This window comes from Aphelocoma coerulescens, chromosome 17, assembly GCF_041296385.1.
Source record: "Aphelocoma coerulescens isolate FSJ_1873_10779 chromosome 17, UR_Acoe_1.0, whole genome shotgun sequence".
In the NCBI taxonomy this organism is placed as follows: Eukaryota; Metazoa; Chordata; class Aves; order Passeriformes; family Corvidae; genus Aphelocoma; species Aphelocoma coerulescens.
The window spans coordinates 5,175,245-5,187,040 of NC_091030.1; the positions used below are offsets into that span (position 1 = coordinate 5,175,245).

Consider the following 11,796-nt stretch of genomic DNA (forward strand, 5'->3'; position numbering starts at 1 on the left):
CCTGCACGGCCCTGCAGCACAGGCATGATGGAGCTGCCACTTGACCACAGCGAATATATCCTGTCCAAAAAAAGCATTTTCACGTGGCTGGCGTCTGCCCTCCCCAAATCACGCTCTGCTCCCTCTGCCGCCTTCTTCCAGCAGGCTTCTCAAGCGACGGCTGCAAGAACAGGAGCCACAGAGGCTGTTACTTGATCCGGCTGAGCAGATGCCGTTTAAAATTACATGATGTGCCATTTCTGTAGCGCTGCCACCAGCCCACTGAGCCACACGTGGCTGCACGAAGGCGGAACCACCGACAGCCCGGGCACTTCACGGCCTCACTGCATAACACAAAACGCAGCAAAACCCTCTCTCATGGCCATAATTTCCCAGGTTTCCTTGACCGCCGCTCACAGCTCCTGGAAGCAAATCTTTGCTGCCCTTTGGTTTATCCACCCCAAGGCTCTGACATTTCGGGGTCATTTTAGAGGCAAATGTTTCTTTCATCTCGACCACTGCACTAGGACAACCCCCACACTGCGTGTTTTATTGGCAGCTGAAGGATGTATTTATATGCTGTCTTTTAGTATCTGAAATAACTCTGGGGGCCAAGGGAGGCTTTGGAGAAAAACCTGAAGTCTGGCTTTGTGGGGTGGCTGATGCAGGGAGAAGTTAGAAAAAGGGAGTCTGGGGGGCAGGAAGGAAGCCTGCTGGAGCCAAAGAGATGAGGTTTCACATCAAATCTCCAGCTCAGGAGGGCAGATGGGGCAAAAGGACAGGGGTAATGAACTACAAGCTCCAGTGTGGATTTTATTAAACAAGAAGGAATTCCAACAGCAAACACACATGAACAAAGAGCCCCTGGCCTCGTGGCTCTTTGCCATCACATCCAGCGACTCTGCTCCCTGGCTGCTGGCAGTCTGGAGCACAGTTTAATTAACCCAGACAGCAATCAGCTCCCAGACACAGCACCAGCAGCCACTGTTTCTGCACTCACTGGATTCAACCCCATAATCCCAACTGTGTCATTCTGTTGCCCAAGGAAGGGATGATTCCTACTGAACACCCAGCACAATCATGTGGATTTCACAATTTTTAATGGTGAGGGACTACAGGGAGGCATGGCAGACCAGGATCGACTCTCAAAACAGCCAATCCAGGAGGGAAAAATATCCAAAGGTATTTCCCTGCCTGCCCCGTGGGCACACAACCACACACTGCCTGGTCTCTGAGGCATGAGTGAGGCACATCCAGTATGACCCAACAGGAGACTAGTTAGGCACCAGTACAAAGTGGGATTTCACCATTGCACACACCAAACCTGTTCCTGCGCTCCTCTGGAAATCACTGGTTTAGCTCCAGTCCAGGGCAGCCCCAAGATCTGAAGCCTCAATCTTCCCAGGAAGGGTGGGAGGAAGGATTTACCTGCACAGGCCCAGAGCTGCAGAAGGCCAGGGCATCAGTTTGCTGCAGTGTGCTCCCTCCCCATCCCAGCATCTGGGAGTGTCAGTACCAGAATGCTGCTACTGGGAGACCTGAGCAGCCAGACCCAGCTGGCAAAGGCACATCAGACACTGACACCCTGCAAGCTGGTTGGTGCCAGCTCTTGGCAGGAGAAAACACAGCCCTCGGGTTTGTGGTGGCAGAGCTACAGCCATGCTGTGCTCCCAGGCACAACAGGAGGATACAGAGTGCGGCAGGGGCTGGCTGCTGGCTGCCAGCAGGGATCCCCTGGGCTCCTCCCGACATGAGCTCTCACACCCGAACGGCCGGGGGAGGGAAGATGCCGAGCTCCTCCCGCAGGGACTCCACTGGCTGCTCCCAGCGCTGCTCGTAGTAGACGTTCAGGACACAGCTGGCATTGAGCCCACTCCGAATCGCCCAGGGAACCAGCTCGGTGGCCAGGACCTGCAACTTTCTAGAACAAATGATACAGGTGGTGGCAGTTTTGATACCCACATTTTGTTAATTTCCTTCTCCAAGTCCCCACTGTATGCTGATGCCAAGCCCATGTGTCTCATGTGTCCCTCTAACTTTCTAGCATCCCCTCTGCTTAACTCACAGGGGAAACTGAGGCACAGAAGATGGTGGGCCAGGAAGGTTACAGTCAGCACCAACCCAAGACCAGAACTCAGGTTCTGCAGCTGCTGGGCCACCGAAACAGACGTGCTGAATCAGGGAACAGCTGTCAGTGTAGTGAGGGTCCTGCTGGCCCTCAACACACGCCCATCCAAGGCTTGGAAATTGCTCCTGCCTGGCACAGGGGAGCTGGTGTTGAATGCGGATTAAGCATCAGGTTCTGCTTCAGTGACAAAGGCAAAGCTGTCACCACTTCCTTGGGATGTGAGGACAGCAGTAGGCTCACAGAGGGATCTGTGACTGCCTCCCCACTGCAAACCAGCAGTGTCCCCTCTTTGTCCCAGCGGACATGGGAAAGCACCACACAGGCTGGGTACACCCAGGGCACAGACTGGGCACCTACCGTGTGCTGAGCCGGACGGGGCCGAACGCTGCTCCCAGGACACACATGGGCAGCCCTGTCTGGACAGCTTCAAACCATTTCACCACGACCTCACCTGGGAGGGAGCAGGGAGGCCGTGAGCAGGCAGAGCACCTGCATCAAGGGCCAGCCAGGGCTGCGTAGTTCCTCAACACAGGCTGCACATCTGCTCTTCCCAAGGATGGCTACCTGGGAATGCTTCCTAAGTCTGGCCATGGCCTCATCCTGTGCCAGGATGGCCCTTGTCACACACCACCCACCCCAGAGGGATGGCACCCCACAAGCCCTGGGAGCTTGGGGAACACATTCCAGGCAGTCCAACTCCCTGCAGACCTCGGCAATGTGGTGCCAAGGCCCAATGCTCCATGTGGCTCTCCCAGCACAGGATGGGCCTTTTACAAAACTACCTGGGCTCAGGCAAAGCCTGCACAGGAGACCTGTCACGCTGGTTCCCAAGTGTACCAGCAAGGCTGCACTTGTGACTTGCTATTGAGTCAGACACAAAATGAGGGCAAAGGACACAGAGACATGCAGATAAGGAGCAACCAGGAATTCCCTTCTGCCTTCACACAGAACTTTCAAAACATCCCTCCCGCCATGCCACCCTCCCTGCCAGGCAGAAACCACCCATCCAGTGGCTGCCTGTGCCCAGGGCTTGGGCAGAGCATCTCCCAGCAGGGGAAAGGTGACATCTCATGGCCTCTCAGTCACCACAGAGCCAGTGATGTAGGATAGCGATAATGCAAAATCCCCACACAGTGAACTGGGGTGAGGATCAAGGAGTCCAGCTGGCCCAGTCTGCTCCATTTCTGGGACAGGCAGCCAAGCACAGTCGGTGGGCTTGGCAGTGCAGCCCCCTAAGCCCGCTGCTGCTCACCCAGCATGTTGGTTGGCATGCCCAGGAGGGTGTGCATCAGGTCATGGACTTCCCGGTACCGCTGGATCACGTATGCCAGCTCTTCATCATCAACAAACTTGGGTGGCATCCGGGTGTCTGGAGAAACCTTCTGCAAGTCCAAAGCGGTCCAATTCAACTCTGTGGCTCCAATCTCACCTGTGCTCCCAGCACAGGGATTAGCCACAGAAATCTGCACCCCATGAAACCCCACACTCACATTGTCCTCCAAGAACCGGACGTACTCCCGGCCCAGAGAGCCATCCGGCAGCCCCTGCAGCCTGGCCATGTCCAGAGTGGAGAGACGGATGCGAGGCCGTTCCCTGGAAGCAAAACACAGGTCAGTGAGACTCCAAGTGAAACCCACAGCAGCAGGTCCTGGAGAAAAGGAGCCCTTGGAAACCCCCACCCCTGCCTCTGGCCTTCCTTGCTATTTTCCCTGACTGCTCACTGCAGGGACAGCACCGTCTGCATTTCTGTTGCTGAGGCTGGGACACAAATTGCTTAAAGGATCTACCTGAAGCCTTGGCAATAAAAGGGCCTTTATCGTGTGCCCTTGTAACAACTCTAGTGGGAAAAACACTGGTGTGCTCTGCACCAAAACACTCCTGCTGTGTGGGCTGCCAGCCTGGCACAGCCCCCAGCAATAGCCAGACCTGCAGAGCAGAGATCTTTAGTGCCCTTGCAAAGCAGCCAGAGCTTCAAAGGAACAACCCCAAAGAGGAAAAGGAATTTTTTCTAAATACAGGTTTAATTTCAATCCTGCTCAGGCCTTCACCACTAGCCACATGGCAGCCACACAGGAAAAGGTCTCCTCTACAAGTTGTTGGCAAACAGGTGCCTCACAGCCTTGGAAGTAAACAAAAGCCTTTTTATTTCCATTCACAGGATAAACTCTTCCCATGATAAAAGCCCTGCAGTGGATCCAGGAGCTGCTCAGCTCCTAGAATGAAGATGCCAGGGAGATAAGCAGGACTGGCACCAGTTTCACACTAGCTGCAGATATTTCTTTGTGTATTTGTTGTCAAAGGGACCTCAGTAGCTTGGGGGATAAAAACAAAAAGACTTGTGTGCCCAATTCAGACCCCTGCAATACCACAGGGCCAGGAGCAGATGGGTATGCCACTTCCCAGCCTTCTCCCTGGGCAGTTCTGCTGGGTTTCAGCCCCATCCTAGTGCTCTGGATGTTTTACCAAGTCACCTTCCAGAGCCAGAATGAGGCTGGTCTGCACAAACATATGGCAAAAGGCAGCTTTTCTCAAGCTCCTACATGACACAAGGAGCAGGTGGGACACATGACAGGGAACAGGGAGAAGGCAAGCAGATATACAGTGAGAGCTTGGTTAATAAGAGAAATCCCTCCTGGTCCACAGCCTTGCTGCACTCAACAAGTCCTGGCAGACATGGAAGCAGAAGCAATGGAGTCTTAAAAAAGAAAACAAGAGAAGTGGCCTCATTTCAGCATGAGCCAGGAAAGAAAATATGGAAGTGTCTAAAGAGGAGGCAGACTAGCAGAGACAAAGTCTCCAATGCAAGAGACCAGTAGCAGGCACAGGGAAGAAATCCACGGATGTAGTGGGTTCTCATCGCTACTCAGCATCCACATCCATGGATTTCTCCCCTGTGCCTGATGCTGCATCTTGTGGTGTTGGCAGCTGCCAGTTCCAGCAGTGAAGCAGAACAGACAGGCAGCAGTGCCTGCCCTTAGATGTGTCACAGGGCTCCTGTGAACTTTAAAAATAAAGTGAAATAAACAGCCTGGAGGGTTAGAGCTAATAAAACACTTGTGCTGCTTCCAAGCTCTCCCTTCACAGGGCTCAAGGAACCTGCTTGGCCTCCTGTCTGCCTCCCCACCACAAACCATGCAGCGAGGGTGGGAGGAATGAGGAGGGACGCACTGGAGGATGTGGTAACCTTCAGGGTGGTTTTTCATCTTGTCTCGCAGGTTTGGCAGGGCCAGGCAGCCTGTGGTCTCCCCAAGGACTGCCACCATGTCTGAAAGAGAGACCAGAGAGTGACCCAGGAGCTGTTTTTGCAACACACAGCTATTCTTGGTTGGCAGGTGAGGAAACAGGGCAATGAACCCATTGACCCAGGAGCAGGCAGGAAGCCTGTGGCAAACTGGGGACCCCATAAACCATAGATATTCAGCTTCAGGGCTACTCTGCCCCGGTGTCACCCACATGACCCTTCCTGGGAATGGGATGGAGGAGCAGGCATGAGACCTGGGGGACTCTGGAGAAACAGACCCGTCTGGGGGGGCATCACAAGGGATCACACTGGGGTGTGTTTGGGTTTCCTCACTCCCTGTCTTTCACAGCCTCCTGCCCTGGGTCAGTTCTCAGCCCTGCGCCTGCTCCATAACTAAAGGCGTTACACAACAAAGGCAGAAATAAACTCTCCTATGAATCTTCCAGGAGGCAGGGAGCGAGATTTGCCAGACGCGGATGGCAGGCGCTCCCCTCGCCGGCCTTACCGTGTCTGTAGGGGTCACAGAGCGCCATGACCGCGGAGCCGGCGGCCAGCAGCGCCTTCTGCAGCGGGCTGGTGGGGATATGCCCGGGGTACAGCTGCTGCCACCCTTCCTCCTCCTCCTCCTCCTCCCCGCCGCGTCCATCCCGGCCCCGCGGCTCGCTGTGGCTCGGCCGGGCTCTGCCTGCGGGGAGCAGCGGGTGAGAGACCGGCCCGGGTGAGGGGCTGGCCCAGACGCGCCAGGGGCTGCGGCGGGAGGCACTTGCCTGGGGAAGCGGAGCCCCCCCGCAGCAGCGGGACCCCCGCCCGCGCTGCCCGCAGCAGCAGCAGCCGCCGCATCCCCGGCCCGACCCCGCCGCTGCCCCGGAAGCGCCCAGCGCGGCGGGGGCGGAGCGGGGCGGGCATGGCGGCGGCGGCGGCCGAGCTGGCGGGGCTCTTCGCCGTGTACAAGCCGGCGGGGGTGGCTTGGGGCCGCGTTCGGGACGCGGTGGAGACGCGGCTGCTGCGCGGTGAGCGCGGGCGGCGGGACCCCCAAGCCCATCGCATCCCCAGGGGCTGCCTGTGCGACTGGACCCGACCCGACCCGTCCCGTCCCCCGGGGGTTCGCCGGTCGCCCCTGACTCTCCCCTTCTCTCCCCCCCCCCACCCCCAACTCCTCGCTTCTCTTTCAGAGCTGAACGCGGCGCCGGGACGCTCCCCACGGCAGCGAGTCCGCTTCCTACCGGCCCCGGCCCGGGGCGGCGGCGGGGCCGTGGAGCTGGTGGCTGCCAGGGTGCCGGTGCTGGCTGACCACCCTCTCGGTAAGGGCACAGCGGGGCCTGGGCTGGGGGAAAGCACGGACCGGTGGGAGCCGGGGCTCGGTGGGAGCCGGGGCTCGGTGGGAGCCCCGGGCAGGCGCTGCGGACAGGCTCCACCACTATCTCCGTTGCAGTCCGAGGCCCGCGGTTCAGGAAGCTGAAGATCGGAGCAGGTCACCGGCTGGACGTGAAGGCCTCGGGAGTCTTTGGTGGGTCTCGTCCCGGAGCAGCACCGTGTCCTGCCGTCTCCGAGGTGATGGGTTTCCATGCAGGGAAGAAGGGTGGACGCACGGCCATTGCACTGCAGCAGCCCCTGAATCTCACAGCCCCACTGGGAGTTTAAGTGCTAAAACACAGAAGAAATGTCCCAGCAAGCCCCTGGCAAAGCTAGATGGGAGAGACCCAGGCACACTGGGTTTTGCTGGGGGACACCAATCCCCATGTCTGCTCCACCACCTGAATTGGCTTCACTGTGGCTGGCACTGCTGAGCGTTTTTCCTGAGTACCCAGGTGGAAAGTTCTGGGGAAATCCAAGAGCTCTGGTCACAGCCTTATTGTTTTCATGCCAGGCAATAATCTGGGGGTCTAATTGCACTGCTCAGACATGACTCCTAAGGAGTCCCATGGGCAAGAGTGGCATAACTGTTCAGTGCTGTGTAAATGCACATCAGTGACTTTTTGTGAGGCTGAATAACAGCCTGTGTTATGTTTCTATGTTTCAGTGCTTGGTATCGGCCATGGGAACAAGCTGCTCACTGAGCTGTACAACTGCCACCTGACCAAGGTAGGTGCTGGCTCTGAATGGGCCACAGAGCCCCAGAGTGCCATCGCACACTTGATCCTGCTCCAGTGCCCCAGACCAGCCTTGTGATGTTGATTCTGCTCTTAAGTCACAAACCTACCAATGCTTTTGAGAGCTTTTTAGGGTCCAGAGTTTCATCCTTCATATGAGCATCCACTTGTGGCCTTTTGAGCAAAGGATGCTGCTGTCTTTTGTGCAAACTCTCGTAGCCTGCACTTCTAGCAGCTGCATGGTGCAATACTGCTGCTCAATTGCTTGGAGTATTTTTTTGATAAATTGTGCTCTTTGTCCTTCTTCCAGGTTTATACTGTTGGTGGGCTCTTTGGTAAAGCCACTGATGACTTCTCAGACACAGGGAATTTAGTAGAGAAGACAACATTTGGTAAGAAACTGATTTGATGTCTTGATTTTTTTTTTTAAAAACAGAACACCAAACAGCAGATTAACTGTGAAGCACTTAAACTAGGCGAATTGCACAATGACAAAAGCCACGTCTTGTATGTCTTCTAGTCCTTGCTGATGTTGTAGTACCCCTTTTCTAAATCTAACCACAATATATACAAAGCCAGCGTGAATGCTGGTCACAGTGGTTGCTACTGGGTTGGTCAGGACCCAGATCTCCCTGTGAATTGCACTTGGAGATAGCAGATTTCATTGAATGAAAACATACGATAAGAAAACTGGAGCATCAATATTTTGAAATCAGTTAAGTAAAATAACTCTTCCCTGTGCAGTCCAGCTCTGTGCTGCTCCATGTAGAGCCAGGGGATGTGACTTTGCAAAGGCCACCCCTCAGCTCTCATCAGCCCCTTTTGATGTGACTGCCTGCCTGAGGGACAGCAATACCTCAGTGGCACTTTTCAGACTTTCCAGTTTCTGGATGGATAATTGAGACTTTGTTTCTGCCTTAATACTTGCAGATCATATCACAAGAGAGAAGCTAGAGCGGATTCTCGCTGTCATTCAAGGGACAAATCAAAAGGCCCTGTTGATGTGCGTATCCACCGGGGAAATGAGCTGATCAAATCCCACTGGTATTTGCTGGTCTTCAAAACAATAGTCAAAGTCTATAAAGGTTGGAGTGCTAGTGAGGGGCAGAGAGGAGTTACTCTGAATGCTCTGTGCTCTGGTGAGAGGTTGCAGTTAAATGTCTGTCTTGGTTTGAAAGATAGGTGTCTGCTAAGGAAGGCGGGAGCCTCCGAGTTATTCTAATTTTGAAATCAAGGGGCTTTTAGGCAAAGGTATGGGAAATAGGAATAACAGTTCTTTCCTATTATATATCTCTATGTGTATAACCAGTCAAGCAAACAGCAATAACTCTGGCAGGAACAGCAAACAATCCCAAACCCAGTCCCGGCCTTCTCGGCTGTCGGGCCCTTTCCCCTCGGGTGCAGTTCCGCTCGCAGCCGGCAGGGGCGCTGGCGGCTCCCGGTGAGCAGGGCAGGTGCGATGGTTCCCCCGCGGCTGCAGGGGGCGCTCCGGAGCGAGCTCGGGGAGCAGCGGCACCGGTGCCCTGGGATCCGGGAAGGGACGGGACAAAGGCTTCACAAACCCCTGGGCAGCAGATCCCGGTGTCCGGCCGGACCCTCGGGAACAGCAAAGGCTTCCCAAACCCCTGGGCAGCCGATCCCGGTGTCTGGCCGGACCCTCGGGAACAGCAAAGGCTTCCCAAAGCCCTGGGCAGCCGATCCCGGTGTCCGGCCGGACCCTCGGGAACAGCAAAGGCTTCACAAACCCCTGGGCAGCCGATCCCGGTGTCCGGCTGGACCCTCGGGAACAGCAGGCTGGAACGGCAGGGACGAGCACAAACCCCGGGTGGCAGACGAGATGGATCGAACTCCGGAGCTGCAGCAGAACCCCCGGAGGTCTGGGCAGGCAGGGCGAGCAGGGCTACAGAGCAGCAAAGGCTCAAAGCAACAGCAGGGCAGGGCCCGGCTCCCAGCGGGGCAGGGAAGGCGGGCTTGGGATCCCAGGGTTTTTTCTCCGGCAGGAGGAAAAGCAGCTGATGAAACAGCCTCTCTCTCTGTCCAAATGCCAGGACCGACTGTCCACACACCCAGGTGAAACACAAGAGTAGCCAGATGGACCCTTACTTCTGTGGCCAGGTCTTTTGTTTTTCTTAAGTATCCAGCAATTTGTCCCCCTAGCAACACGCATGGGGAAAATTCCTTTAACAGAAAAAAAAACAAACCAGGAGAACTCCTAAAACCCCAACAATGTCCCTCTTGTATCCCAAAATCTCCAATCTGCTGGTTTAGGACCAATCTGCTATATTAGGGCTGACAAAACTAACATGTAGACATGACCAAGTACCTCCCTCCCAAACTGTGCTACACTACTCACAGTACTCACCACTAAAATCTATGCAAAAACTCAGTGGATAGTTTTAAGAATAAAAATTGCATCTCCGTTTTATTTGGGATGGACATATTTTGAATCTCTTTGGAGAGAAGTTCTAAATGTCTCTGCTGCTCTCTTTTTTTTCCTAGGTATTCTAACATTGATATGAAAACACAAGAGGCATATGAGCTGGCTGTCAAAGGATTGATTCGCCCCATGGGAAAAAGCCCCCCAATAATCACAGCGGTCCGATGCCTCTGGTTTGCACTTCCAGAATTCCAGCTAGGTAAGACTGGCACAGAATGTACTGGGGAACTCCAAGTATGTATTATGGCAAATAAGATGGTAAACTTCATTTTCTTACTCATGATTTAATGCAAAATGAGTTGGTTGGAATTTCTTACCAGCTTCTAACTTTTCTGGTAAATCCAGCTAGCTCATAGCTTTTTCCTTGACAGTTCAGATTGAAGCCCAAGGCTGGAAAATTTACATCGTGAATGCCTGTGGGGGAAATTCTTAGCTCATTGTTTCAGTGTAATACATTTCAGTGCTGGGTTTTGGTTTTTTTTTAAGATGTGGTTTACCTGTTGCCAAACCCTTTCCCTCACAAATTATCTTACTAAAAAGGTGCCTTTTTATCCCCTTCGAAACACCTAAATTTCTACATTAGTCTTCTAGATCTGTTGGTTTCTTTTCTAAAGTATTCATTTTGGAAGGCTGTAGAACACCCTGCAGTATTCCAGAAAATCATACCATGCTGTATCTTAGTGTCTTCTGCCAAACCAGTTCTTTCAGCGTAACTGCGAGTGATGTCTGGATTTACAAAGTCAGAGCTTGTTTCAAAGCTTTGCTTCTTCTGAAGGAATGTCTCTGTCCTCCTAGAAATCCATTGCTTGCATGAGACTCAGCAGTACCTCCGGAAGATGGTTCACGAGATTGGTCTGGAGCTGAAATCATCTGCTGTGTGCACACAAGTGCGGAGAATACGCGACGGGGTTTTCACGGTGGATGATGCTCTCCCAAGAACCCGGTGGAACCTGCAGAGCATCCAGGAGGCAATTTGGAACTGTCAGCTCAAAGTGGAAACAGAGCTGGAGAAAACACTGGGACATGGGGAGAACAGTCCTCTTCATCAGCTGGATGGGGACACAGCTGAGCATGCTCTGCAGGAGTGTCCATGAGCAATTCCTGCAGCACAATACGGCAGTGATGTGCCAGCAACGCGATGGACAGCAGAAGGAAAGAGGTTAATTGTAGTGCACTTCCACCCTTTCCTTGAGATGACTTTTATCAGAAGCTTTTTTTTCTTCAGGGACAGGCTGTATCATTTTTTTTAAAGCATCACAAACAGTTCATTAACAGGAGGTAGCTGTGCCAAAATTCCTGTGTATTTGAGAGCATTAGGTTGCTAAGGGATATAAAAGCCCATTCCTGAATTGTTTAGCAGCAGGAAGTAGTGTCTTAGAAAGCTGTGTTCCCTTGACTGCACAGATTTGTTCCTTGCAACTGGCAGCATATTATCTGCTGTCTGGATTTTATTTTCCCTGTGTTCTCCTAGAGCATTTCCTTTCCATTAGCCCTGCTCTCAGACACATGAGAGCTCAGAATTGGGCTAAATGAGGGATGTGCAGGAGAAAACACAGCTTACCCAAAGCAATGCAAGGAAATGGTTTTATCCAGAGTAGGCACTCTGTAGTGATGAGAAGTGGCTTATAATGGAGACTAATGCACAGGATACACAAAAAATAAAACCAAAAACGATCTAACAGGGAAGAGGTTGGTTGTTGGCTCAGTATTCATCCATGTACATTGACCCATAAAAAACCCCAGCATGTGCTACTTTATTTTACCCTTCTTCTCCTGAGGAGCCACGGGTGTTCAGTGATCTCTGGTGTCCTACTCTGCAGCAGCTCCTTGCAGACAGCATGTCCTGCCCTTTGGTGAAACTGTGAGCTCTGTGATACCATTTGTTCTCTGGTAGCTCATTATAGCGGGGTCTGACTTTAGC

At 53.5% G+C, this 11,796-nt stretch overlaps 2 protein-coding genes across 2 annotated transcripts; one reads left to right on the forward strand and one right to left on the reverse strand.

Annotated features, from left to right (window-relative positions):
* Positions 1–1,062: 1,062 nt before the first annotated feature.
* On the reverse strand, positions 1,063–6,254 carry COQ4 (coenzyme Q4). Its single transcript, XM_069031575.1, has 7 exons — positions 6,112–6,254; positions 5,854–6,029; positions 5,276–5,372; positions 3,598–3,700; positions 3,360–3,489; positions 2,465–2,558; positions 1,063–1,900 (listed from the first exon to the last, which is right to left on the reverse strand). The coding sequence occupies exons 1-7, from the start codon at positions 6,252–6,254 to the stop codon at positions 1,738–1,740; spliced, it is 906 nt and encodes a 301-aa protein (XP_068887676.1). The 3' UTR covers positions 1,063–1,737.
* Positions 6,253–11,561, forward strand: TRUB2 (TruB pseudouridine synthase family member 2). Its single transcript, XM_069031574.1, has 8 exons — positions 6,253–6,358; positions 6,521–6,649; positions 6,781–6,855; positions 7,369–7,430; positions 7,749–7,830; positions 8,369–8,441; positions 9,938–10,074; positions 10,671–11,561. The coding sequence occupies exons 1-8, from the start codon at positions 6,253–6,255 to the stop codon at positions 10,967–10,969; spliced, it is 963 nt and encodes a 320-aa protein (XP_068887675.1). The 3' UTR covers positions 10,970–11,561.
* The last annotated feature ends 235 nt before the right edge of the window (positions 11,562–11,796 follow it).

What these genes read in the sequence shown, in the direction of transcription:
- TRUB2 (XM_069031574.1), top strand. Translation starts at nt 6,253, where the DNA reads ATGGCGGCGGCGGCGGCCGAGCTGGCGGGGCTCTTCGCCGTGTACAAG. An exon ending in GGAGACGCGGCTGCTGCGCG is followed by an intron (nt 6,359 to 6,520) that starts GTGAGCGCGGGC and finishes CTTCTCTTTCAG; the next exon opens with AGCTGAACGCGGCGCCGGGA. An exon ending in GCTGGCTGACCACCCTCTCG is followed by an intron (nt 6,650 to 6,780) that starts GTAAGGGCACAG and finishes TCTCCGTTGCAG; the next exon opens with TCCGAGGCCCGCGGTTCAGG.
- COQ4 (XM_069031575.1), bottom strand. Translation starts at nt 6,254, where the DNA reads ATGCCCGCCCCGCTCCGCCCCCGCCGCGCTGGGCGCTTCCGGGGCAGC. An exon ending in CTGTGACCCCTACAGACACG is followed by an intron (nt 5,373 to 5,853) that starts GTAAGGCCGGCG and finishes TCTCTCTTTCAG; the next exon opens with ACATGGTGGCAGTCCTTGGG. An exon ending in TCCGGTTCTTGGAGGACAAT is followed by an intron (nt 3,490 to 3,597) that starts GTGAGTGTGGGG and finishes TTGGACTTGCAG; the next exon opens with AAGGTTTCTCCAGACACCCG.